Source organism: Centruroides sculpturatus, unplaced genomic scaffold (genome assembly GCF_000671375.1).
Source record: "Centruroides sculpturatus isolate CEXI.00-Female unplaced genomic scaffold, Cexi_2.0 scaffold2159, whole genome shotgun sequence".
Lineage (NCBI taxonomy): Eukaryota > Metazoa > Arthropoda > Arachnida > Scorpiones > Buthidae > Centruroides > Centruroides sculpturatus.
Window position 1 is genome coordinate 5034 of NW_019386378.1, and position 25178 is coordinate 30211.

The 25178-nt window shown below is 33.1% G+C and overlaps 3 protein-coding genes across 3 annotated transcripts; all 3 read right to left on the reverse strand.

The window, feature by feature from the left end:
* Positions 1-74: 74 nt before the first annotated feature.
* On the reverse strand, positions 75-498 carry LOC111614750 (craniofacial development protein 2-like; the record flags this gene model as incomplete). Its single annotated transcript, XM_023356118.1, has 2 exons — positions 297-498; positions 75-251 (listed from the first exon to the last, which is right to left on the reverse strand). Coding segments are annotated over exons 1-2 (379 nt in total), but the record flags the coding sequence as incomplete, so codon positions are not given.
* A 16300-nt stretch (positions 499-16798) lies between these two features.
* LOC111614752 (phosphatidylinositol 5-phosphate 4-kinase type-2 alpha-like) lies at positions 16799-18969 on the reverse strand. The gene is made up of 2 exons (XM_023356120.1): positions 18557-18969; positions 16799-18485 (listed from the first exon to the last, which is right to left on the reverse strand). The coding sequence occupies exons 1-2, from the start codon at positions 18834-18836 to the stop codon at positions 18301-18303; spliced, it is 465 nt and encodes a 154-aa protein (XP_023211888.1). The 5' UTR covers positions 18837-18969; the 3' UTR covers positions 16799-18300.
* A 241-nt stretch (positions 18970-19210) lies between these two features.
* LOC111614751 (tigger transposable element-derived protein 1-like) lies at positions 19211-23182 on the reverse strand. The gene has a single exon (XM_023356119.1). It carries the CDS (start codon positions 22019-22021, stop codon positions 20930-20932), a length of 1092 nt encoding a protein of 363 aa, XP_023211887.1. The 5' UTR covers positions 22022-23182; the 3' UTR covers positions 19211-20929.
* Positions 23183-25178: the final 1996 nt, after the last annotated feature.

Genomic DNA, 25178 nt, shown 5'->3' on the forward strand with positions numbered 1-25178 from the left:
AATAACTAAAATTTCATTTTTCTTTGTATATTTTAAAACATCACTTATATGTTGATAAAAGTCCTCTATAATACTGTCATCTTTTTCTGCAGTTGGTGCATATACTTGAACTATATTTAAGATTCCTAGATTTGTTTTTATTTTTACTAAAATTATTCGATCAGAATATGGTAAGAAGAATAAAACTGCCTTGCTTGTATTTTCGTTGCATATAACACCTACTCCGTGGTTATGATTTATCGAATTATTTCCTGAATAATAAAAAATTCCATTCTGTGTTTTGCAAACTCCCGTACCAGGCCATCTAACTTCACTTATACCCAATATATCAATCTTTAATCTTTCCATTTCCTTCACCGTATTATCTAATTTTCCACTTTCAAACATACTTCTAACATTCCATGTAGCTAATTTTTTGTTTTGTCCGGAGATTCTTAGCACCCTCTGACCATTGAAGGTCTGCCGGGGACTGAGGGCCATTCCTGGATTGTATGTCATAATACTATAACTAGGAAGAAAATAATGTGGTGGTTTTCCATTGCCTTCCACATTCCCATGCCGTTGACTAAGTAAATAGTTCATCCGCCTTAAGGAGCAATTTCTTACTCCTAGGACAAGAGATTGCCCTTCTTCATCACAAGAATGAAGTTAGAAGTTTATCCCGACTCCTGCTCGGTCCCCTCCTATGTTAGCCGTCTTACCAACGTTGCCCATCCTTCACCGGAGGCATTATGTCCCACACTAGGAGGTATAGATAGGGGTTTTCCCATCAGCAAATTTGAAACCGTAAAGGCATTTCTCAAATTCTCCGGTACTTTTGAAGGACTAACGGCACAAATAGACAAGCAAATCAAGTAGATAAACAAGTTGTTTGGACTGTTAAAAGGGAAATCGGTGTTTACACTGGGATATTTTAAAGCAAGTTTTTGTCGTTTCTTGTTTCTTGTGTTAATAATTTACAGCAAATTGATTAACATACGCCATTTTATAATGAAAGTTAGATGTACCCTTTCGATTTATGCTCGTACCCCCAGGGGTACATGTACCCCTGTTGAGAACCACTAATGTAAGGGATTATCCTTGAACTTTATTCCTGGAAGTATTTAAAATTTACCGCGACAACAAAAAGTACAAAGCCAATTATCTTTTATTGCTTGTCAATCTCATTTATGGTGTTAAAAGGTTTTCAAAACGTCTTTTTTTTTTCTTATCAGTTGGTCCAAAGTTTGCTTATTCATCGCGCGTTTTAAAATTAATTACAATGAAAATAATCTGCTCGGAAGAATTTAACTGTGTTCAAGGCATCATTTATTTATTATAATTTATAATTAATTACACGTATTTACATTGCAAAATTATCAAAGAAGCTAAGTAAATTATTTATTTCGCTGTTGTACAGTACATTGCAGTGAATAAAAATTTCAATATGTGAAAATATATAAAGAAAAATGAATATAAAACTTATTAATTGTAAATAGAGAAACAATACATACGTAAACAGTTTACAGATGATACCGATGTTAATCACCTCCAAATCGTTTCAACTTCTGTTTCTATCTAATCTGTATTAATTGATACATTACAAAATAATTTATTTAGATGTGATTCAGAATTAATCATTAAAATATTCACCATAATAAAATCAAATATGATTTCGAGAAAGAAAATAATAGAATAGTATACTTTTTGATTCGGCAATAATTAGACAATGACTTTATTAAAATGTAGCAAGTTCTATAAAAATCTCATATGTAAAAAGTAATTTTACAAGAAATTTGTTTAATGAAATTACTTTTTACATTCGTACGTAAAGCTAACGAAAAGACAGAACTAATAATTATAAATATATACAAATATTAATTATGAAACGATAAAACGTTTATTCTACAGCTAATATTTCCGTAAAATAAGTAGTCTACACATTCCGTCGGAACATAAAAAAGAATAGAACCAACATTTTATTTGAATTGGACATAAATTGCAGGAGTTATAAAATATTCGCACAAAATACACACAGACAATGGCTTTTATATTAGTAATGATCATCAGAAAAGTGCATTACTTAATATTAAGATCGCAAAATAGATCTATTAGAAGCTTTAACGTATCCTTTTCGTTTGTATCCGTCTAAGATATTTTCGTTTGTATCCGATTAAGATATTTTGTAAGATATAGAAATATCTTACAAATTACAGAATAGATCCAACAGTTTAGCGATCATGTCAATTGAGAGTCAGGAAGCAAGCCAGTTAGATTTTGATACCATTTTAGATTTTACAGAACAAAAACTTCGGAACATATAAAACATCTCTTTATACGTTTATATTCAATAAAATTCAGTTATATTAATTCATCAACACATTAGATTTTTCATGGCAAAAATTTATGAAGTTATATTCATTTAAAAATATAGAAATACTAAAACATATCTATGTATGTTTATATTCAATAAAATACAGTTTAAAAAACCTGTACCAAATATAAAAATGTAGAAATTTGTCTACCTTATGGTTCATGACTTTTGATTTTTACAATTGGATTTTGTTTTAAATAAATAATTTACGTATTGAAATATAGATTTTAAATAACTGTTAATTAATTTTGTGTTTGAGGAGCCCGCAAAAAAAAAATAATAATTAATCGGGCCTCGCGCCTATTGCATCCGGCCCTGATAATATTTATGTCGGAATTCCGTCCCCCGCGAGTTAATAATAGTAATAATAAGCTATTTTTAATCGGGCCTCGCGCCTATTGATCCGGCCCTGATAAATATTTATGTCGGAATTCCGTCCCCCGCGAGTTAATAATAGTAATAATAAGCTATTTTTTAATGAAATCTCATAGCAGATGGCTTCACACATAATTTTAACTTAAAAAATAACACACACTAGTACTAAAATATTTTTCGCCTGGAAAATTATGAAATTTTTAGCTATAAAGGTTTAAAAATTAATTAAATCGTATTTACAATTCCATATATTTTTTTTTATTTTATTTTTATTGACTATTGCCATATAGTTCAAGAGACATTTCTGAGAACGAAACTTCGGTTCGGGACATTAAACTTTGTCGTTAAGAGAGAGCATCACCTGTATTTTCTCATGATCCGACTACGTGGCAAGAGCGGGGACTTATTCTCTCCGCCGTAGTACCGCATACATTTTAATCAGAAAAATATTAGAATTATTTTTAAAGGTAATTTGATGTTTAAAGAGGAATTAATCTATATAAATAAAAAATGTAATCTTCGTTTGTTCAAAATCTTAAATCTCCGAATCGTTCTTCACCGATTGCTTTGAAATTTTGACACAACGTTGCATTCGAATTCGCGCATGTTTTTATATAATTTAGATATCGAAATCCCCCCGCGGGGGAGAGGGACAGGATTAAGGCTTACCGTAAAGAACTCAGTTCTATTATATTTTAGATGCGGCTTTTTGCGCTTTTGATTCCGTTTTAATAGGATACGTCAACAGAATGTACACTAAGAAGGGATTTTTCGAAATTCCCTCCCACGGGGAGTGTTATACATTTATAATAGATACATTTTGAGCCAAAGCTAGTTTATAAATAAATTTGAATTTTTTGACAGAATTTAAGCAAATGTATATCACAAAAAATGGAAAAAAATAATTGTTCTGTATCGAAACAATATTTCAGATGACTATTGAATGACGAATGAAATGTTATTTCCTCTCTAGGAAATGTTTTATTTAGAAAAGATTAACATTCTTAAATAACATTTACAACTACGTACTTTCAATTAATAGTGGTAATTAGTCAATAAATTATTAATTACCTGTTTGTACATTCAGACATACTTTCCTCTCATGTCTTCACATATTTCCATTTTCAAAAACCTCTGTTGTAGCTAGTGCACTTAAGTGTATGAGTTCTTACGTGCTTTAACTTAAAGGATCAGAAAAACTTCTATTGAAAGTAAAGCCTTATATTTTTGAAAAAATAATTGTTGGTGACGATACAAAGTCATAAGAAACATTGTCATTTCACAATATGAACTTTTTTTATTGTCATACCTTCTTTCGACTGTTACTTATTTTAAGTAAATTCGTTATTTATATAATTATACATATTAGTCCAGGATTAATTTAACTGAGTTATTTATTATCATTATTGAAAATTAAGATAATACAAACAACGTTTGAGTCCTTTTTCCTCTTTCGGGTCGCCATCCAGATCATTTCTGTCAAAGTTTTTTGATAGTATTTGTCTGTTGTTTTAAAAAGTTTTACTTCAAGTCGCCTGCTGTTTATGGTTCGTCGATTGGAATTACAAAGNTTTCCGAGAACGAAACTTCGGTTCGGGACATTAAACTTTGTCGTTAAGAGAGAGTATCTCCTGTATTTTCTCATGATCCAACTACGTGGTAAGAGCGGGGACTTATTCTCTCCGCCGTAGTACCGCATACATTTTAATCAGAAAAATACTAGAATTATTTTTAAAGGTAATTTGATGTTTAAAGAAAAATTAATCTACGTAAATAAAAATGTAATCTTCGTTTGTTCAAAATCTTAAATCTCCGAATCGTTCTTCACCAATTGCTTTGAAATTTTGACACAACGTTGCATTCGAATTCGCGCATGTTTTTATATAATTTAGATATCGAAATTCCCCCGCGGGGGAGAGGGGCAGGATTAAGGCTTACCGTAAAGAACTCAGTTCTATTATATTTTAGATGCGGCTTTTTGCGCTTTTGATTCCGTTTTAATAGGATACGTCAAGAGAATGTACACTAAGAAGGGATTTTTCTAAATTCCCTCCCACGGGGAGTGTTATACATTTATAATAGATACATTTTGAGCCACAGCTAGTTTATAAATAAATTTGAATTTTTTGACAGAATTTAAGCAAATGTATATCACAAAAAATGGAAAAAATAATTGTTCTGTATCGAAACAATATTTCAGATGACTATTGAATGACGAATGAAATGTTATTTCCTCTCTAGGAAATGTTTTATTTAGAAAAGATTAACATTCTTAATTAATTAATACTGGTAATTAGTCAATAAATTATTAATTATCTGTTTGTACATTCAGACATACTTTCCTCTCATGTCTTCACATATTTCCATTTTCAGAAACCTCTGTTGTAGCTAGTGCACTTAAGTGTATGAGTTCTTACGTGCTTTAACTTAAAGGATCAGAAAAACTTCTATTGAAAGTAAAGCCTTATATTTTTGAAAAAATAATTGTTGGTGACGATACAAAGTCATAAGAAACATTGTCATTTCACAATATGAACTTTTTTTATTGTCATACCTTCTTTCGACTGTTACTTATTTTAAGTAAATTCGTTATTTATATAATTATACATATTAGTCCAGGATTAATTTAACTGAGTTATTTATTATCATTATTGAAAATTAAGATAATACAAACAACGTTTGAGTCCTTTTTCCTCTTTCGGGTCGCCATCCAGATCATTTCTGTCAAAGTTTTTTGATAGTATTTGTCTGTTGTTTTAAAAAGTTTTACTTCAAGTCGCCTGTTGTTTATGGTTCGTCGATTGGAATTACAAAGGATTTAAAGAGGAATATTTAGAAGTTTTGGTGTTATAAAAAGAGTATTTGTTTTAGTCATTACCACATTTTGAGATATTAAACAAAATAGACTCCAACAAATACACACACATTCTCGGAACTTTTTCCGTCGTTTTTAAAATTCGGGAGGTTTCAAAAAAACTTTGAGGATGGAATACTTTCCCTTATGAATACACGAAAAACGGAAAAATTAAACGATTTATAAGAAAATATCATCTATATTCTTTTATATTTCCATATTTTATTTATACAAAAATATATATATTTACAAAAATCAAATGATTAAAACAATTTTTTTTAAATAGTTTAGGAATTATCTACAGATTATAATTATACCCGTTAAAATCACATTAAAGTTAAAATAATTTTAAGTGATGAAGTCCTTTATCATAAAAGTCCTTTCATGTTGTTTTCGTAGATGCCGCAGTAAGTTAATTACCTTCTTGAATTCTCGAAAACTGGAAAAGAATGTGAGAAATATTTTAAGACATTAAGATTCGTCACGAACAATTTTTACGATGAATTAAGCAAATATATAAAACGATTATTAGGCCTATAGCAATAATTTTTTTTCGACGCCTATTTTAGATAGAAATTTTAGAATGAATGACGACTGCATTGTTTTTTTACCCTCTCCAGGAAATTATATTTAAGAATGTTTATACTTACAGTACTTTATTTAGAAAATTATATTAATAACGATTCGTAATTATTTCCGATAAATGTTAATAATGGCTCAATAAATTATTAATTACCTGTTTGTACATTAAGGCATACTATCCTCATATGTCTTAACATATTTCCGCTCTGAGAAACCTCTGTTGCAGCTAGTGCACTTAAGGTTTCTCTCGCGTATGAGTCCTTTTTCTGCTTCTGTAATGTGGAAGGATCGGAAAAACTTCTATTGCACGTAGTACATATATGGGGCTTCACCTGCAAATGAATCTTTCTGTGGTTGTCTAAAGCCGATTTCCTGTACAAAGTTTTTCTGGCATGTTAGGCATCGATGGCTGCCACTACTCTCTTAATTCTGTCTTTCCTTAGATGACTGCTGAAATGATTTCTCGTGTCTTTCAACGTGGTCTTGTAGCAGTGACAGGATTTCTGACCCATATCTGGAAAAAAGTGTTTTTATGAATTTAAATAATTTTTAATATTCTTTAAAAACATTAGTTTTAAACTAATTTTATTGTGATTTTTCAAATCAAAGAAAAATAATCTGTTTAGCGATTATAATACGAAATTAGCAGTGGCGTGCCGTCATTAGAAGCGTTGGAAGCGCCGCTTCCCTCGTATTCTCTAAAAAATAAATAAATATAAATTTTAATTATATGAAAATAATCGCACAATATTTTATTATAACCGCATTATGTATCTTATTACAAATTTCTATACTACACGCGGAAAAAAAGAAAAAAATAGAAATAGAAAGAAGATAGAAAGCCACTGATAGAAAGCCACTTTCAACCACTTTCAAGCCCATATCTCCCGCACCTTTATAGCTATCGAGACGCAACCTCCCTGGTGCACGAATGGAGACTTGGGCTACTACCACATACAAACACCATTCACGTGCGATGTGTAGTTTTGGCAGAAAAGNACCAGTTCTGGGCTGTTAGCCGCCTGCCCACTAGATATTTCGATTACGTGAATAACGAGTAGATTTATAACTTAACCCGACCGATAAGAATTTACTGATACGTTTTTACGATAGTTCTGTATAGTTGATGGGAGTTTTAAAAAATCCATTAAAATATTTGATAGTTTTATTCTGCTCTCCCATTTTATATTACTCACGGATTTCGATGTTAAACCAGTTATTACGTGATATTACAATTTCATGTCACATCTGTAAGGAGATGTAGAAAAAACGTATACAATTCTTGTATAATGTTAAAAAATTAACCGTTACTTTGACAGCGTCATTTACAACTAAATTTAATAAATTTAATAAATGAGAGATGCGCGAGGTACAGAAAATGCTCTAGAATTTATTTTCCTTACATTTACAATTTATGTATCCGTTTGTCATAAAAATTNTTTCATGTCACATCTGTAAGGAGATGTAGAAAAAACGTATACAATTCTTGTATAATGTTAAAAAATTAACCGTTACTTTGACAGCGTCATTTACAACTAAATTTAATAAATTTAATAAATGAGAGATGCGCGAGGTACAGAAAAAGCTCTAGAATTTATTTTCCTTACATTTACAATTTATGTATCCGTTTGTCATAAAAATTTGTTTTTCCACTTTTCTCCCAAGACTACAAATATTCGAAGTACAAAGTAACCGGTTTCGACTTATTTCTACTTTAGTAGTAATTAAATAATTAAGCGATTAGGGAATTGGGAACGTAAACAAAACCCCGATAAGTGCCGAAATTTTACTTAAACAAAAGCTTAATCGAACCAAGTACAGTAGGGACTGATAAACAAAAGCTTATAACCGAGTACAGTGGGGGAATGATTTATTGGAAATATTAGATGTAATAAAGGCAGAAACTTTTCTAGTTCAATGGGAGTGGCCGAAAAGTTGTAAATTTTGGAAATTTCTATGGACACCTGGTCCTAAAACCAATTAGTTAGAAAACAACGACAGACAATCTATTAAGTTTAACATATTTAGATTTTTACAGCTATGGTCAGAAACGTTTAAAATCTACAACAGCCCCGTCGGGGTCCTTTGAAATATACTAGTGATGCCACAAAAGAGGCATTAACCGGTATGGACACCCTGGGGATTTGAACGCATGCACGCACCTGCCAAGATCGTCTCCGATTCCACTCGTAGGGAGCTATTTGACTAATTGGTTAATTAAGATTTAAAGAGTAAACAATATTTTATGTTATTTTTATGTACGTTTCATTACGAAGCTATATTTAATTACAATTTTCTTTAAGAGTATATTTGTACAATTGAAGAATGTTTTGTACTAGGTGTGGATATCCACCACACATTTTATTTCACCGAGTAAGTTTTTATAATTTTATTTTTAATTTTAGCCCTTATGTCGCGGCTAGCGATTCGGAATGTAATTGCGATATTGAAAATTTATTTTAAAAAAGCTTTGGCTCGAGATCTTATAATGAAAACGAAAACATTATTAAATGAGAAAGGCCTAAGTTAAATATAAATGCTTCGATAAAAAATGTGTTCGACATTTTCGCGATGAAATGGCTCTGTAAATGCATAAAAATGCAAAAATTGTTTTCTTGGCTCGCCTACTATTTTCAAATGAAATTAGTGTGTGGAATAAGAATGGCTTTGACAATTTAGCTGGCAAAAGATGCGAAAAATCGTCGACTCTTTCGTATTTGAAGCGATTTGGAAATCGAAGCGGAATAGAATTTAATATTAGTAAATAATATAAAATAAATATTAAAAATTATAACGAGATAGTTACGGTTAATAGATATATTNAAATAATATAAAATAAATATTGAAAATTATAACGAGATAGTTACGGTTAACAGATAGTCTATATTATATCTAAATAAATAGATGTTATATGTTTTTATCGAAGCGAGAATTGGCATTTAGAGGGCGTATGGAATATATTGCGTCTAATAACGGAGGTAATTATATTGAACTCGTTTATTTATTAAGTACGTCGGATAAATAATCTATTAAAAATACATTTAAAGAAAGAATTAACTGATTGCCCCTGGAAGTCGGCTTCTTACAGAAACGCGGCTTCCCTATCACCAAATGTCACGGCACGCCACTGGGAATGAATATAGGTAAAATTGAAGTTGACGCCAAAGATATCGATTTTTACATGATCCATTTCAACAGTGACAATTAGGTTACACGATTTACTATAGAAATGATAATTTGAAAATACAGACGCCTTACTCGCAACCAAGAAAATTACTATGGCTGTTTACTGTTTCGATGCTATCAATGATATAATCGTATCTATCCGCATCGGTGGAAAACCTGGCTCACTCGCGATTCTGCAAGTTTATGCACCCAGCATCGAGGCGAGAGAAAACGACGTTGAAGTTTTATGCAGATCTCCAGCAAGCAATAGATCAAATCCCGGTCAAGGACACCACCTCCAATGCAAAAGTAAGTACCCGGAGAACGAAAGCAGGTTGGAAACCGCGAGATTAAATGCTGTTAAGAAAATAAACTAGTAATTGCAAACATATGGTTTAAACAACCAAAACGCCACTAAGTGCATAATTCTAACGTGCAACTGGACAAAATGTGTAATAGGAATAACTTTTTTCTTCTGGTTAAAGTTAAAATATTTACCAAATTACATAAAATCTGTCCAAAACGGAAAAAATTGTTCGAAATGGAGCGATTTTCTACGTTAAAACTTAAAAATGGAAACCTACCAAACTAGAAAAAATATTCGGTACCGTGCGATTTCGATTTATACAGGTTTTACTGTAAATTTTATTTGGCCCACGGAAAAAACTACGAAAGGACTATTGGTAGGATTTACCATTTGTGTGGAATATATACAATAGATGACGATGTGGCTGCATAAAAAAATATTTAAACTAATCTATAATCACAGTGACTCAAATCTATCTGTGATGGATTATGAAAAAGATGCACGATCATCAAAAAGCCGTGCATAGGTGCTTCGACTTCAGCGAAGCATTCTACTGCATCGGACACGAGAAGCCGTGAAAATGCCCGATGCAAATGGATATCCCAGAGCATCCGAAAGAACGGATACATTCACTGTATGAAAATCAAGAAGCCACGGTCAGAACAGTAGCCAACACAGACTGGTTCAGGATCGAGAAAGGCGTTCGACAGGGCTGCCCTGTTCAATCTGTATGCCGAAATTTATCACGAAATGCAATCTGGACGAATAGCCAATCGGCGTAAAAATCGGTGGAAGAAACATTAACAAGCTTAGAAACACCGATGATACGACCTTGCTTGAAGAAACTGAAAAGAACCTGGAATATCTAATCGGAAGAGTGCGCGGAACATCAAGAAATCAAAGGTAATTGCAAAAGCGGGCAATGGTACAATTCCCATCTTTCTGATCACCATACATGATTGGAAAGACGAGAAAGCAGACAGAAGGCGAATCGATGCTTTCAAACTAGGATGTCAGAAATGAATGTCGCGCATACGTTGGATGGACAATAATACAAATAAGGCTATTCTCGAGTATGTAAAACCAGAAATATTGTTAGAAGGCAAAATCACAAAGTAACGGCTCTCGTACTTTCGTCGCATCACGCTAGCCAACACCCTGGAAACGACATTAACCCTTGGCACGATCAGTGGGAAAAGAGGAGGAGGATGCCAAAGAACACGCCGACTGGACACAGCCGTGGCTGGAAAAATATGCACGTGGAAGAACCGAAAGAAACTGACCAAAAGTCGGCTTGGACTGAACGGCTAATTCGTCATGGTAAAATGGGAAAACACACGAATGGAGCATTGCTTATTTTAGACAACAATGGTTTCTGGCCGTAGATCGCGTGCCGCCGCGTTGATTTTCCATCTTTACGTCGATAAATCCGCCTTTCTGATTGGTGGGAACATTTTTCGGTAACAAAAACAGTCAATACTTTGGACTACGAGCCCAATTCGCTAAACGGAAACATTCGACGAAAGCGACGTCAGTAATGTCGCAAAATTCGCTTCGTTTTTCGTTAGAGAATCGCGTTCGGTGTGACCCGGCCTTTAGAGTGCGCGGAGAAATGACGTCATTCGTTCCTTTTGTACTTCTACTATCTTGCTGCAATTTGAACAATAGTCCGTCCGTTGTCTGTCCTTAATGTCGAGAACAAGAGACCAGATACGGAAAGCTTAAAAGCGGGACGCCCCGATTAACTATATACGAAGTCTTCGTTTTAAGGCCAGTTTTTAAATAAAAAAAAATACTAAACTTTAAGTTAACTAGGAATTTTACGCTAAATACAAACAAAAACTCGAGTGTAACAAAAAAAATTGACGAGATGGAATTTTTTTCGTTGTTACCATAATGTAAAACAATCCCATGCAGTTTTTTACTCGCTGACCCGTGTAATTATTACATAACATCAAACCGTTTAAATACATTAGATCGTCGTTTATCCGAATCAATTGGGGACTGGGGTTGTTCGGATAACTTATTTTTTCGGATAACCGATTATGTACGAAAAAATATATTAACCTATCCCGTGTTGAAATTTTTCTCCGTTGCGTGTCGCTTCGCGTTGAATTTTCGTCGATGTTAAGCCTAACGTAAACTTTTAAAAATAATAATCGTGGCTATTGTATCGTTAAAAATGATTTCTTTATGTTTTACAAACGAAATAAATACATTGAAAAATATAAAAAAAATAAAAATTATACTTTAGGCCGACTGGAATTCTTTCGGATAAACGACGCTCTACTGTAATACGGAATAGAAGGTATGTTTGTAAATTTATGTATTTTACGTTCTTTTCTGTTGTTTGTCTTTCCGAGACTATTTTTAATTAACATTTTAATAACTAACTAGGGTTTCTCATTTCCCTGGAGACAATTAATTATTTTTAAGATATAATTATTTTTCATTTTTTTAAAGATATCATTTGTTTTCAAGTAATTTAATACGTCCTCAGCCTCCAAAATCATCATAATGCCGTGTAAGATATATATATTAAAAATTACCTTCGAATTACGTAGAAATTTTCACAAATAGAAAAAAATTCATTAAAGTTTGCTGGAAATAACAACAAAAATACTTCGAATTGAGTTGAAAATGTAATTAAAAAAATGAACTCGAATCAAACTTCTTAAAAGGTAATTTTCGTTTCTTAAATAAAACATATAAAAATTTACAATAATATTTTGTATTAAGATTTTAAAAAGCAAAGACGGTCGCTACTCCGATTACGCGATCCGGTTATTATTTTAGTAACGAAAAGTCCCGCCGATTCTTGTGGGTGGAATCACCTTTAATGCATTTACGAGAGACGGACGTTACGTGTTTTTTCGCCCGTAGCGCGAAAGATTTCGAGAAAGTAATACTTCTTTCACTCTCTGGTATTCTCGATTTGTCTACCTCGGCCGCTTTAATAGAAACATCGAGCTTATAGCCCGATAATTCGGCACTTCGTTCCTCTTTAATAATCGGGTTTACGAAGAAAAACTTGGTACTCGTCTGTATTCTTTCGCAACCCGGTGTTACGCGATTATCGAAGCTATCGGGCACGGCTAAAAATTAAGGCGGCGTAAGCGCAATTATTCCAGAAATTATAAAAAATTTTCCGAGTCCTGCCACGTATCGATTATCGACCATTTGTGATGCGCCGTAACCGGCAAAAATTTAAAAAAACTAGTAAGTAGGTTTAAAATTAATAAATACAAATATATTCTGACCGTTTACCAGTTAATTATACTTTCTATTTGTAAAATTTCTTGGACCTTAACACAAAATAAGAAAAAAGTGAACTTTTATGAAATTTCTCGGGTTAAAAGACTGAGAAACGCTAACGCAACGTGTTAAAGCGGGTGTACGGGTCCTTAATCATTTTTTCTATTCTGCCATTTTGGAAGAATACAATAAGCGTATAAAACCTCGAACAACATACCTGTTGTACACTTTAAAGACGATTAAGTTTTTCAAATCGTTAAAACTACGACGATGCGCTTTGTTAGGATTGTTACGAAAAAAAGCGCACGCTTCTACGGCATTTTCCATCTCCTACCGATTTACATAATTTTATTTACTTAAAGAATCGAACTGTAGTTAGAATTTACAAACTTTTTCACTGTAAAAATTACTTTAATTAATCCAATAAGTTATAGCAAAGATAACGTTTCTTCGGAATAATTTAAATATATTTGTGATTCTTTTTACATATAAAAATTGTAAAAACAAAGATCTAATTTGTAACACTTATTTTACATTACCCTCGTTTCCTTTTTATGATATTTTTAGCCAGTTCTCGTTTATTTGTTATTTTTATTGCTTAAGATCTGCGCTCTGGCTTTGAATTTTCTGCTGTTTTTTTTTTTTTCTAAGATTTTTATATTTCTTGAATCTATATTGCAGTTGTTTAGCGTACGGTGTTCACAAAATACCGATACAGTAGAGCAGCGATTCCCAACCTGTGGTACGCGTACCCCTAGGGGTACGCGATAGGTTGTTTAGGGGTACAGAGAAAAGTTAGTTATTATGGCAGAAAAATAATATATTATGTATCACAAACTAATGGTATTAAAAAATTATTAGATAAAAAATGTTCCTAGCAACAATCACAACTTTATTATACATTTTTTTTTTAGTTTTTTTTTCTTTAATTTAAAGTTACAATATGTAAAATTAACAATACGATTACTCACTAAATTTCTTAAATGAGGGGTACATTCTAGAGATATGACATGTCACGGGGTACGCTAATGAAAAAAGGTTGGGAACCACTGCAGTAGAGCATCGATTATCCGACTCCCGATTAACCGTCACCTCGGTTAACCGATCGCGTCCTAGTCGGCAAATTCAAATGTCAGCTAGCGATGCGGCGCTGCAATACTTGGCTATGTCTTGGCTACTTTAATATTATTTTTACGTGTTTTAGCTGGCAACACTGGATCGACTGTGAAAGGGAGCCAGTATTTAAACGAGGCTTAATTTTCTAATTTTTAACGATACAATAGCGACGATTATTATTTTAAAAAAATTTGATAGGCTTAACATGGAAGAAAATTCAACGCGAAGTAGGTTAATAGCGATATACTAATTACATGGGATATAATAATATACTACAGTAGTAATGGATTTTTTCATACTTTTCGGTTATCCGACTTTTCAATTATCCGACCAACCCGAGTCCCCAATTGAGTCGGATAATCGAGGCTCTACTGTATTTTAAATCTGTTATATACTGAAGTCTAACTTTCATTTTTCTCTTAGTATTTTGTGGCGCTGCTACAAAATACATGTACTGTACGTGGAATTTGCTTTTTTCTGGCTTTTGTTTTTCTTTTTTACCGATAACCGCGTAAGTCGGGGTATAATTTCGCAATTCGTGTAAAATCCAAGTGGGATGTATGTAAGCTAATAAATGTTCTCGTTAATCTTATCCCGTCTTTTAATTCGTTCACGGTTACAAATCACCGCATAGTCTCTGGAGACTCCGTAGATATAACAAACACAGAAATAAATTGTATGTATGCGTCGATTCCGCGCGACACGTCCGAACATGTAAGCCGACGAGATTTGAAAATCGTGTAAGTCGAGGTATTACTGTATTTAGTTTTCGCTTAAGATAAATTAGAAAAATGCTTTAATTTTTGCAGTTTAATTGTTTTTTTAACTTCGTATATATCGAGTAAGGTCTATCGTTAGTTCTCGAAATTCTACATTTTCTATTACAGTATATCTAGCTTTTTCGTTTTTGTCCATTGTTGGCTAACTTATAATTATTTGCTTTTATAATTTCTAGTTCATTGCTACTTAAAAACGTAAGGTATGTAATTGGTTAATTTGATGCGTATTATTGAATTATTACGTAACATCAAACCGTTTATGCATGTTTAAAATTAGTTGACTGAAGAAGGGCGTTGTAAGGCCCGAAACGTCAACCAAGAAGAGCAAAGAAACGGATGAAATAATGATGCCCGGAGTTCGTTTAACTGCGCTCACGAAACAAAAATTCCAATAGTAGTTCTCCCAGTGAATGTCACGAAAACAAAACGTAATTTTTCGTCTGTTAATTTTCGTTTTCATCATTTTTTAATTGGAATGAATTTAACCGAGTGAATATGCTTTAAGTTTTTCGAACTCGAACCTTCGGAAACGCATATTTTCTTAAATATACCTACTTAGCACGCAGAATTCCGAAGATTCGACGTTAAGACTACTTGCGATGGAACAAGTTTACGCGCAACCCCTGCGTAAAATAACACAGTATTGTATACATATTGTACGCATATTATACATATAAGTTAGCGTAATTTTTAATTATGGCAAGTGCTAGTACAGCGATGGATAGCTCGAAACAAAAACATCATCCTACCTTTCGGTCATTTTCGGTGTTGGAGTTATCTCAACATTTCCCAACTAGTACTTCGTTTGCATACCTCGCATAATTCTTTACGCAGCGAGTGTAGCTAAATGACGTCACGAGCAGTGTTGGCCAATTAGAAACCAGTTTCGGCGTGTTGGCTGTAAAGCGCTGCGTAAAGAAACGCGGGGATAATGAACAAATTGTATCACACTAACTTCGGATTTTAAAATGATAAATAATACTGTGCTGTATTTTCTAATATTTTAGACTGGATAATAGAAGAAGAAACACTAATTAGGAAACATTCTGTCTACAAGCTGTTAATTTCCATTCAAAAGATTCAAACCGATACAGAAAGCTACTCCTTACAGCTTACAAAAGATTCATCAAACCGATACAGAAAGCTACTCCTCCTCCTGGTCAGTACATAGATGAGGAATTATTGAATTAGTGCTGATTAAGGGTTTTTTCTTTTTGCTAGGTTCTTTCACCTAATCGTGTTGTTTGATATTTTCTAACTAGTATAAAATTCAATATTTACAACAAAATGCTTGTTAAACAACAAAAATTCTAAGAACTTAAGGCGTTAATACCAACTATTGGTGTTGAAATTATAACTTATGTAGTCAAAGTCTATTAAACTATAAATGTCGGTACTGAAGTTTTGATATTTTATGAACTCTGGTGCAAGAGTTGTTTCTTTTGGCATTTTGGACCTTGCCAGCTCACAACGCCCCAATCTAAACTGTTAAAAGAAATTGTCAAGTCCTGAACAGACTCGACTATACAACCAGATGGCCATCTTTCCACTTTTGTAGTAAATATTTTTTGAATTCTAACAACTTAATCATCATAAAAGGTATTTATTAAATATTTTTGGATATAGATCAGTGCATATTCCCATAATTCTTAGAAATCCCATTATGACTATACTTAGTTTTTTTCAAATTGTTAATAGATAAAATCATATTCAAACTTACGTTTAAATTCGTCTATCAATTTAATTTTTGATTTGATCGATAAACGTAAAGGTACCTGCGTGCTGTGGATGAATCGACTCTGATCGGAATGACCGGCGCGGGTGGAGGACCAAATTGATCTATATTGATCGTGAAGTCGAATCTTATGAGAATTGAAATCAAATTTCGGTCTAAGCCAACTGTGGCAACGGGCCAATACTTTATTGTGGAGCCGTGTGGCTGATAAAATTACTCAATTACTTTTTGTATTGCCAAAGATCAAAATTGCTATGATAAGAAGTGAAACAAACAATGTGAGCACAGTACTTTAATCACAATGTGATAATTAAAAATTAAACATCTTATTACATTACTTGACCAACTACAATATTTACATTTATTATAAAGCAATACAGAGTCTGATAAATACTTCTTGCAGTCATTTACTTCCCATATTTTTTACTCTTGTGCCCTTTTTGGCACTCGGATGTGTGATCTCGTTTCGACTGCGTAAGAGCGACCGTTGCGGAAAATATTTATCAAACAAAAGAAAAGTAATGAATACATATATAAACATTGATACAAATTAATTACAAAGTTTCTTCACAACAATGATGAACAATTTAAATTGATAAATTGAAATTTGATTATAAATTATCATTACAAAAGAACCAGAAGAGTATTCGTAATTGTTTTGCTATATAGGAAGTGCTATGACTGATAAATCTCTATGGTAAATATTGCAAAACCCATGCATGGTAATTCGTAAAGCATTGTATATTTTTTTTCTTTTCCTTAAATTTATATGGTACAAAACTAATAGCATTAAAACATGCTGAATTGCACATTATTCTGGTTTTTAAAACTATCCAGTTTTCTAAAATTGTGGTGTAATTTTTTTCTGTTTTAAGTATGAGGTAATGTAATTGTCGTTATGCTATGAGTTGTAGCGTATCAATTATTGTAAGAATGTTTTGATTTTGAAGACGTTCTTGTCTAATTTTTTTTACAGAAACAATTAAAAGCATCTATTTAGAGCATTTTTTTTTAATATAACGGGTACAGCAAGAGAAGGCTTAACTCAATGGTAGTTGTTAAGTAAGGCATCCGAATTAAAATCCGAGGAATTACTATGAAATAAATACAATATAGTACATAGAATTTAATATTACAACCACTATCGAGCTATAATATTCTTCTGTTTGGCAAAAATAAAAATGGTATCTTGTGACATATGAGAGAAACTTTCTTTTAAACTAACTTATGAATGAGCAATTATTAAAAATGTCATTTTATATTAGAGTTTAATATCTATTCAGAAATTATTCTTACCAGAAAATTTGAAAACATTTTTTTTTTTGTTTAACTTGTGAGATCACTACTGAAAAAAGGCAATCTGAGATGAAGGGTAAATGTTTTAACTTCAAAAAATCCACCGATATCTAACAATAAAACTCTCAAATTATCTAAAATATTGCTAAATTTCGTTCTAATTTTAGGACATGGCATTAAAATAAAAAAAATATGCTTTTCTTCCTATTTTAATCTTTGTTAAATTACTTGAAAAATAGAAATAAGTAAAATCAGAGAGTGTCAAATATCTTGAATGTAACAAGTTGAGATCTAACTTTGCACTAGAAATCACTAGTGTCTCATTACTGAATAGATATAATTAGTGCCAATATAATTCATTCAGCCAGCTATTTTTTTGTTTTTTTTTGAGTGTTTATGTGTAATAGGACTGAATGACTAAGATTCCACATGTTTAAACTGCTGTCACACAAATTAACTTTGAAAACAAACAACATCCTGTTTTTATACCATGGATTTGGAAACAAAATCTATTAGCCGTTTTCCATATTGCTCCGGATGTACAGTGGAAATTTCGGCACTAGGTCCATGTTTCACAGTTTTTGCTGCCTGTGCGGTCCGTTTCCTCATTCCGTAGTGTGTGAGTACGTCGACTAATGCCATGAAGTACACTTCACGACGGGGTGCACCTAAAATAAATTGCACTGTAATTTTTTTTACACAAAAATATATTTGTATTATTATTAATAATGAGAACAACCTTCTGTGGAATGAAGACCATAGATGTCTCTAAGAGGATTCAGTACTCCATTTGGTAAACCCTCATTACGAGAAGTAGCCTGCGGTGAATCTGGAGGTGTCGGACCGGCTGCCGCACCCAGTCCACTTCCCGCAGAATCTTCGTCCTCGTCTGTGGGACCGGGAGCATCTTCACCGCTTCCGTCGGCTTCCATCGCTTCCTTCTCTCTCTCGAGTGCTTCCTGTTCGGCTCTCTCGCAATCGTGAATACCCAGGCAGAGAGAATAGTCCATCATGTTCATTGAACCAAGAAACTTGAAAAGGTTTATTAAAATATAAGATCAATAAGAAAAATCTAAAACAATTAAGAAAACATCTTTAATACTTTTTAAAATATTAACCAGTATAAAATAATATTCATTGGCATCTAAAGTAATGGCAACAGTATCTCTTATTGGAATACCGCATTACTAATCTGAATAAAATGTAATTATTATGTTAATACTTTGTAAATTGGTTCTTTGAGGTAAACTCAAAAAAATCCAAGAAAGAACTACTTCACTTTCCTGGCAACATTTAAAATTGCATATGACACTATGTTATGATATTTCATTTAAAAAACGTTTTATATTTTTAATTATAAAATGGAGAACAATTTAATTTTGAGGATAGGGACAAGTTTCATAAAAAAAAATTGTACATGCCAACTAATAATGAGTAAAAATCATCATTAAGTCTAACCCTACTTGAGATATGACATACAACCTCCCCTCTCTATCTCACCATCCCCTCAACCACCAAAATTTAATAGCACCAATTTCCTAATATACAAACCTTCCTGCAAAATTTCAGAAATTTTCAACATAAAGCACAGGAGTTATTAAGCTTCAAAATGAATGAACAAAATCAAACCCCTCGCAGAAAAAGAACCCACAAACTTTTTGGAATTTCTTGACATTTCAAGATCCATAGTCCAAAAATGAAAAAATCTTGGGAGATCGTTTTTGACTGATTGTTATATATAACAGAAGAAAAGTATGGCAGAGCCAGGAAAATAAAATGACTGGAAGTGCTTAATAAAGAGTGGTTTCTTCTTTTAAGATAATGCTAGGCTGCTTGTTGCACAATCAACATTGCAAGATTTGACAAAAATTAGTGGTAAACTATTAGACCACCCTCTACAGCCCATATCTTGCATAATGTGATTTCTGTGAATTTCATCAAGCAAAAGATAAAAAACAGTTACTTTTAGGTCAAACTTTTTTCTCAAAGTTAAATCTGTGGAATCTGCTATCCTGCAATGTCTTTCTGAAAACAGGCTGATGTAAAAGGTGGAGAGAATGTAAATGATACCATTTCAAAAAGAGACTTACATCAACCTTGCAAGTATCTCACAAACTCAGAACAATAATCTGTTGCACATTTTCAGAACAGTTGTTGTATATATCATGTAAACAAACGATGTAATTTGGGTGAGCAATTATTTGTTTCAACTTGTATTGGTTTGCAGAACAAAACTTTTTACATAAATACAGTCAATGCACTTTCATTTGATGTGCACTGCTTTCCTGATACTTTAAATCCTTTTAAAATGTCAGCTATGCCTGGCATAACTTGGACTTTTTTGTTTTATAACTTTAAACTCTGCTTGAAGGCAGCAGAAACATCCCATAAGACATGTGTGGCATTTGGAAAAAATGTAAATCAGTAATCAGAATGTATTGCACAGAAATGGTTTAAAAAATTTGCTTCTAATGACAAATCACTTGAAGATACACCACATTCAGGTAGACTCTCCATTATTGATAATGAAGAATTACATGACAAAGTTGAAAATAATTCTAGATTAACATGGCAAGTACAGTAAGACCCCGCTTAATGCAGGGGATGTGTTCCTAGATGACAGAGTGCTAAACGAAACAGCATTAAACGGGGTCAAATAATGGGGATATGCAAAACAGAACAGAGAAGAATAAAATTTATCAGGTTTTTTTTTGTTTGTTTTATTTCGTAACATTTATTGTTAAATGCATTAATTATAGCCTTATTTACTGCTAATATCGATATTTATTCATAAAACATTCATAAAAAAAAGTTTGAGTAATGAAGTTATGTTTGTGATGAGAAAGGTTCTTCCTCATTTGACATCTTTTGTTTCTTTGTGAAGAAGTCATCTAATGTCGTTTGCCTTTTCCTGTTTCGTTCAGCAAGCAGTTGTCAATAGCAAGATATCGCATCCACAACACTTCGTCTTGCCTTTGAACTTCTATCAAAATTTAAATCACTTTGTATAAACTGATCCATAATTTCTGTTATAGTGGCTAAAGTTTCTTTTAGAAAATCCGTTGAAAGTGCCTTTTGTTCCTCATCTTCAGAAATGCTAATTTCGTCAACTTCATGCACCTGTTTGTTCTACTAAGTCTTTAAGATTGTTGTTGGAAAAACTTTCTCCAGTTGTAACTTTCATATCCTGTTGTAACTCTTGAATATCCTGCACATTTATATTATCCAACCCTGTTTCATTAGCTAGCTTGACAATTTCATTGACATCAACAATGGATTCTCTTGTGTCAACATCCTTGCTTAGCTCCAGCCATACATTCTTCCATACTTCTTTCAAACATTTCTTGGTCACCTCATTCCAGGAAAGATTGATGTTGTCTACAGCATCCATGATATTATAGTTTTTCCAAAAATCTCTAATGGATTGTTTATCTGCTCCATCTGTTTTATCAATCAGTTGTCGGAATGTCCACCGCAGATAATAAGCTTTAAAATTTGATATTACGCTTTGATCCATTGGTTGGATTAACGAAGTTGTATTTGGCGACAGGAAAACCACTTCTACTGGAATGCACGTTGTTAAGTCAGATAAAAGCATTGAATGGCTTGGAGCATTATCGATCAAAAGTAGAGCTTTCGGTTCTAGTTTTTTAAATCCACAGTAGCGTTTAATAGACGGGCAAAAATGTTTGGTAAACCAATTCTGCAAAATTTTCATAGTGATCCAAGATCTTTTATTGGACTCCCAAATGACTGGTAAAGATGATTTTGAAATTCCCCTCATTACTCTTGGGGTTTTGGAATGATAAACAAGCAGTGGTTTTAATTTAAAGTCTCCATTAGTGTTACCACTCAGTAGAAGTGTTAAACGATCTTTTGTAGCTTGCTTTTCTTCATGGGATAAATGTTTTAGCATTCTCTTCCAGAAAAGAGTTTCTTCTTCAACAGTGAAAACTAATTCAGGAGGATAATTCCCTCGTTCAATGATTGCTCTTACTGTTGCTGGAAATGCTGCAGCTGCTTTTGTATCTCCACTTGCCACTTCTCCAGTAACCTGTATATTATGAAAATTGTTTCTGTTTTTAAATTGGTTAAACCACCCACAACTAGTTACGAAATTTTCACTCATGTCACCTTTTTCATTCTGAATATGGTTTAAAATTTTTCTCACTTTATCCATTATAATTGCTTGACTTAATGGCATATTGCATTCAACTTCATTGTCAATCCAGATGGAAAGTCATTTCTCCATTTCCTCTAACAGATTGCTTCTGGTACAGGTAATTTTTGTTGTCGAAGTCGTTGTGGTTGCTGATGATAGGATTTTTTCTTTATTTTTTAAAATTGTCTATATTGTTGAAGTTGACAAATTTAACGCAGTGCCAATATCAGATTGCCGTTCACCTGCATCTAATCGTCTGAGCACCTGCATTTTAGTTTCCAGTGAAATGCTTTTTCTTCTCGCTTTACTTTCTTTTTCTTTGCAATCACCAATTGTAAAAAACTAAAAAATGCCGTATTTATCACAATAAAATAATCTGTTTATATCTTTATACACACAATAAAGTTGATGACCTATCATAAATCAACTGTGACGCAGCAAACATGCGTTCGGGGAATCCAACATTACCGAATAATACTGAAACAGCATTAAGCAGGGTCTTACTGTACTTTCAAAAATGTTTAACCTATGTGATGAAACAATTTGTTTACACTTGCATCAACTAGGAAAATCATGGAAGCTAAACAAATGAGTCCCACATGCATAATCAGATGACAAACTTCAAAGACTAACAATTTGTTCTTCACTTCTTTCGCATCATAAAAATGAGCCATTTTTGGATGGCTTGCTCACTTGTGATGAAAAAAGGATCATGTACTCAGGAAATGAAGTTACTGCAACTTCAAAGACACCACTTCATCCCCATAAGACTATGCTTTGTGTGTGATGGGCTACAGCAGTACTGTCACCTATGAGTTTCAGGCCAAACAATTACAGCATAGTTCTACTTGATGCAACTTGACTTCTGTAGGATGCATTACTTCAGAAACAGCCAGGATTAGTTAATCAAAAGAAAATACTATTCTTACAGGACAATGCAAAACCTCATACTGCAAAACTTACTTGTGAGAAGATTTGTGTTTTAGGATAGGAGATACTCCCTCATCCTCCAAAAAAAGATGATAATCACTTAGAGTAATGTCACAACGATATGGATCCTTGTGACGTTTCTCAAAACGATTATCATCTTTTTTTGGCATTATGCACTCATGTGCAAAACACAGTTCCACAATAAAACATAGATTGAAGTGGAGGTTGCTAGATTTTTTACTTCTAAAGACATAATTTTTTATAAAAGCACTAATTACAGTCGACCCCCCTATAAGATCATTGATTTTTCCGTTTTATCTGAATTACATGTTGTACGAGTCACTTAGATTTTACAAATACGTGTGCCGGGCTGTGAATGGCTCACATATTTGTAAAATCTAAGTGACTCGTACAACATGTAATTCAGATAAAACGGAAAAATCAATGATCTTATAGGGGGGTNATGTCTTCGATCTCTGTTTAGAAATTGATTTAACCCCTTTCGCAACGTTAGCAAATTTAATAATGTCTTTATTTTTCACGATTGTCGATATCGTCGTTCTCGGAATACCGAATGCAACAGTTAAATCTCGAACAGGCGTGCCACCTTCATATTTCTCAACAATCTCTTTTTTCAGTTCCGTTGTGATTCTAGTAATTTTTTTTATTTTTCTGTTGCCCTTTTGCAATTCATGATTAATAAAAATAATAAAATGTTACTTACAAATTAAAATCAGAAGAAATTTAACAAAGTTATAAATCGTAGCACCGCGAACGTGTAGTCTAGTGTAGTACACCGATAGTGCTACTTGTTCATAGATGGCGCGTATAATTGAATTAAGTCGTATACCGAACAAAATTTGTTTCGTCTAAACAGGACGTATTCTGAATTGGACGTATTCTGGAGGACCGCTAGGGGTCGGAAGTGCTATGTTGTGTCTTACATGTGCTCCGGGTTTGATCATGATTATTGCGAAGTATAACACATCGTTGGAGTCAGGAAGACAAGCGCTCTCCGTGGGTACTAGTATCTTTTAATTTGGTGGACTTTTGCCTGGGTTATTGGGGCCTGAATTTTCGGTCTTTTGCACCATCTCCCACGTGTTCGGTTCACTTTTCCTATTTCATTCTTTGTCAGCAATTATCTCTTACGTAGTGCTATTATTATTATCCTGACGGCGTGTCATCTTTAACCCCGAAATGCGATCCATTTTTCATTGTATTTTCGCTGGACAAAGGGCTTTGTTCCCTACCAAGTGGTGAGTGCAGCCATTCTACGTCTGGGCTACGGCTACTTTCCCACTGAAGACTTTCTGTTAATTAATAAGGTTTAGCCTAAGTTTATTGTTCTTACTCTTGATCTTACTTCTTATTCGTCTTCTTCACACCGCTGTGACTGAGTTAGACTTGTGCGCCTACTGACTTGGTAACACACAATACTAGTGTGTCAACATGCATCGGACTAGAGTGCCGGACGGCCTTCGATTATTTTTCGGATATTTCTCTCACGTAGAAATATATCCTCAGCATGGCTCGAAATGCCATTTCAAACTTTTTGGAGGATTCATATACAATTTTAGATGAGATTAAAGTGTACTGCTACAGTAAACCTAAAGGCCACCTCAATGGCAGAGAGCATATCAAGTACCTCACAAAACAGATCGCAAAAATTATAACCAATGCCGAAGCCACTCTTCGCGAGCATACTCTGTCATTACAGTTTATTATTTTGCGGAATGGTTTGATTTGGTAAATTTTACAATCTTTTTCCACTTTATACATGATGTAGCATATTGGGTTTAATGCTTATTCTTGCTCATTATTTAGTTATAATTGGTTAAAGTGGACATGCCCTATAACTTGCGACTACTGCATCTGTATTCACAGATCTTCATATTGTTTGATGATCTTCATATTGTTTGATAATCTTCAGTAACAAATATGTTGCAATGTTCTTCTGAACTTTGCTAGTCTATTATGATAACAAACAATTTATAATTTCAACTGTAAATCTCTACAGATGCATATCTACACTATCGAGGTATGACCCTCTGTGTCTCACACATCTCCTCTGTCTTAAAATAGATGAAGCTATACTAGGAGAGCTTGGTCCTGTTTTCAATTCTGATCTAATCAATAATTGTCATCACATATGACGATTTGAAAAGACTATTGTAGAATGCATTAGGAATCAACGAATGCGTTTTGGCTATTAAGTGCTGACAGATATTTCATATAATTGAACTCACATCTGGACAGTACGGATTAC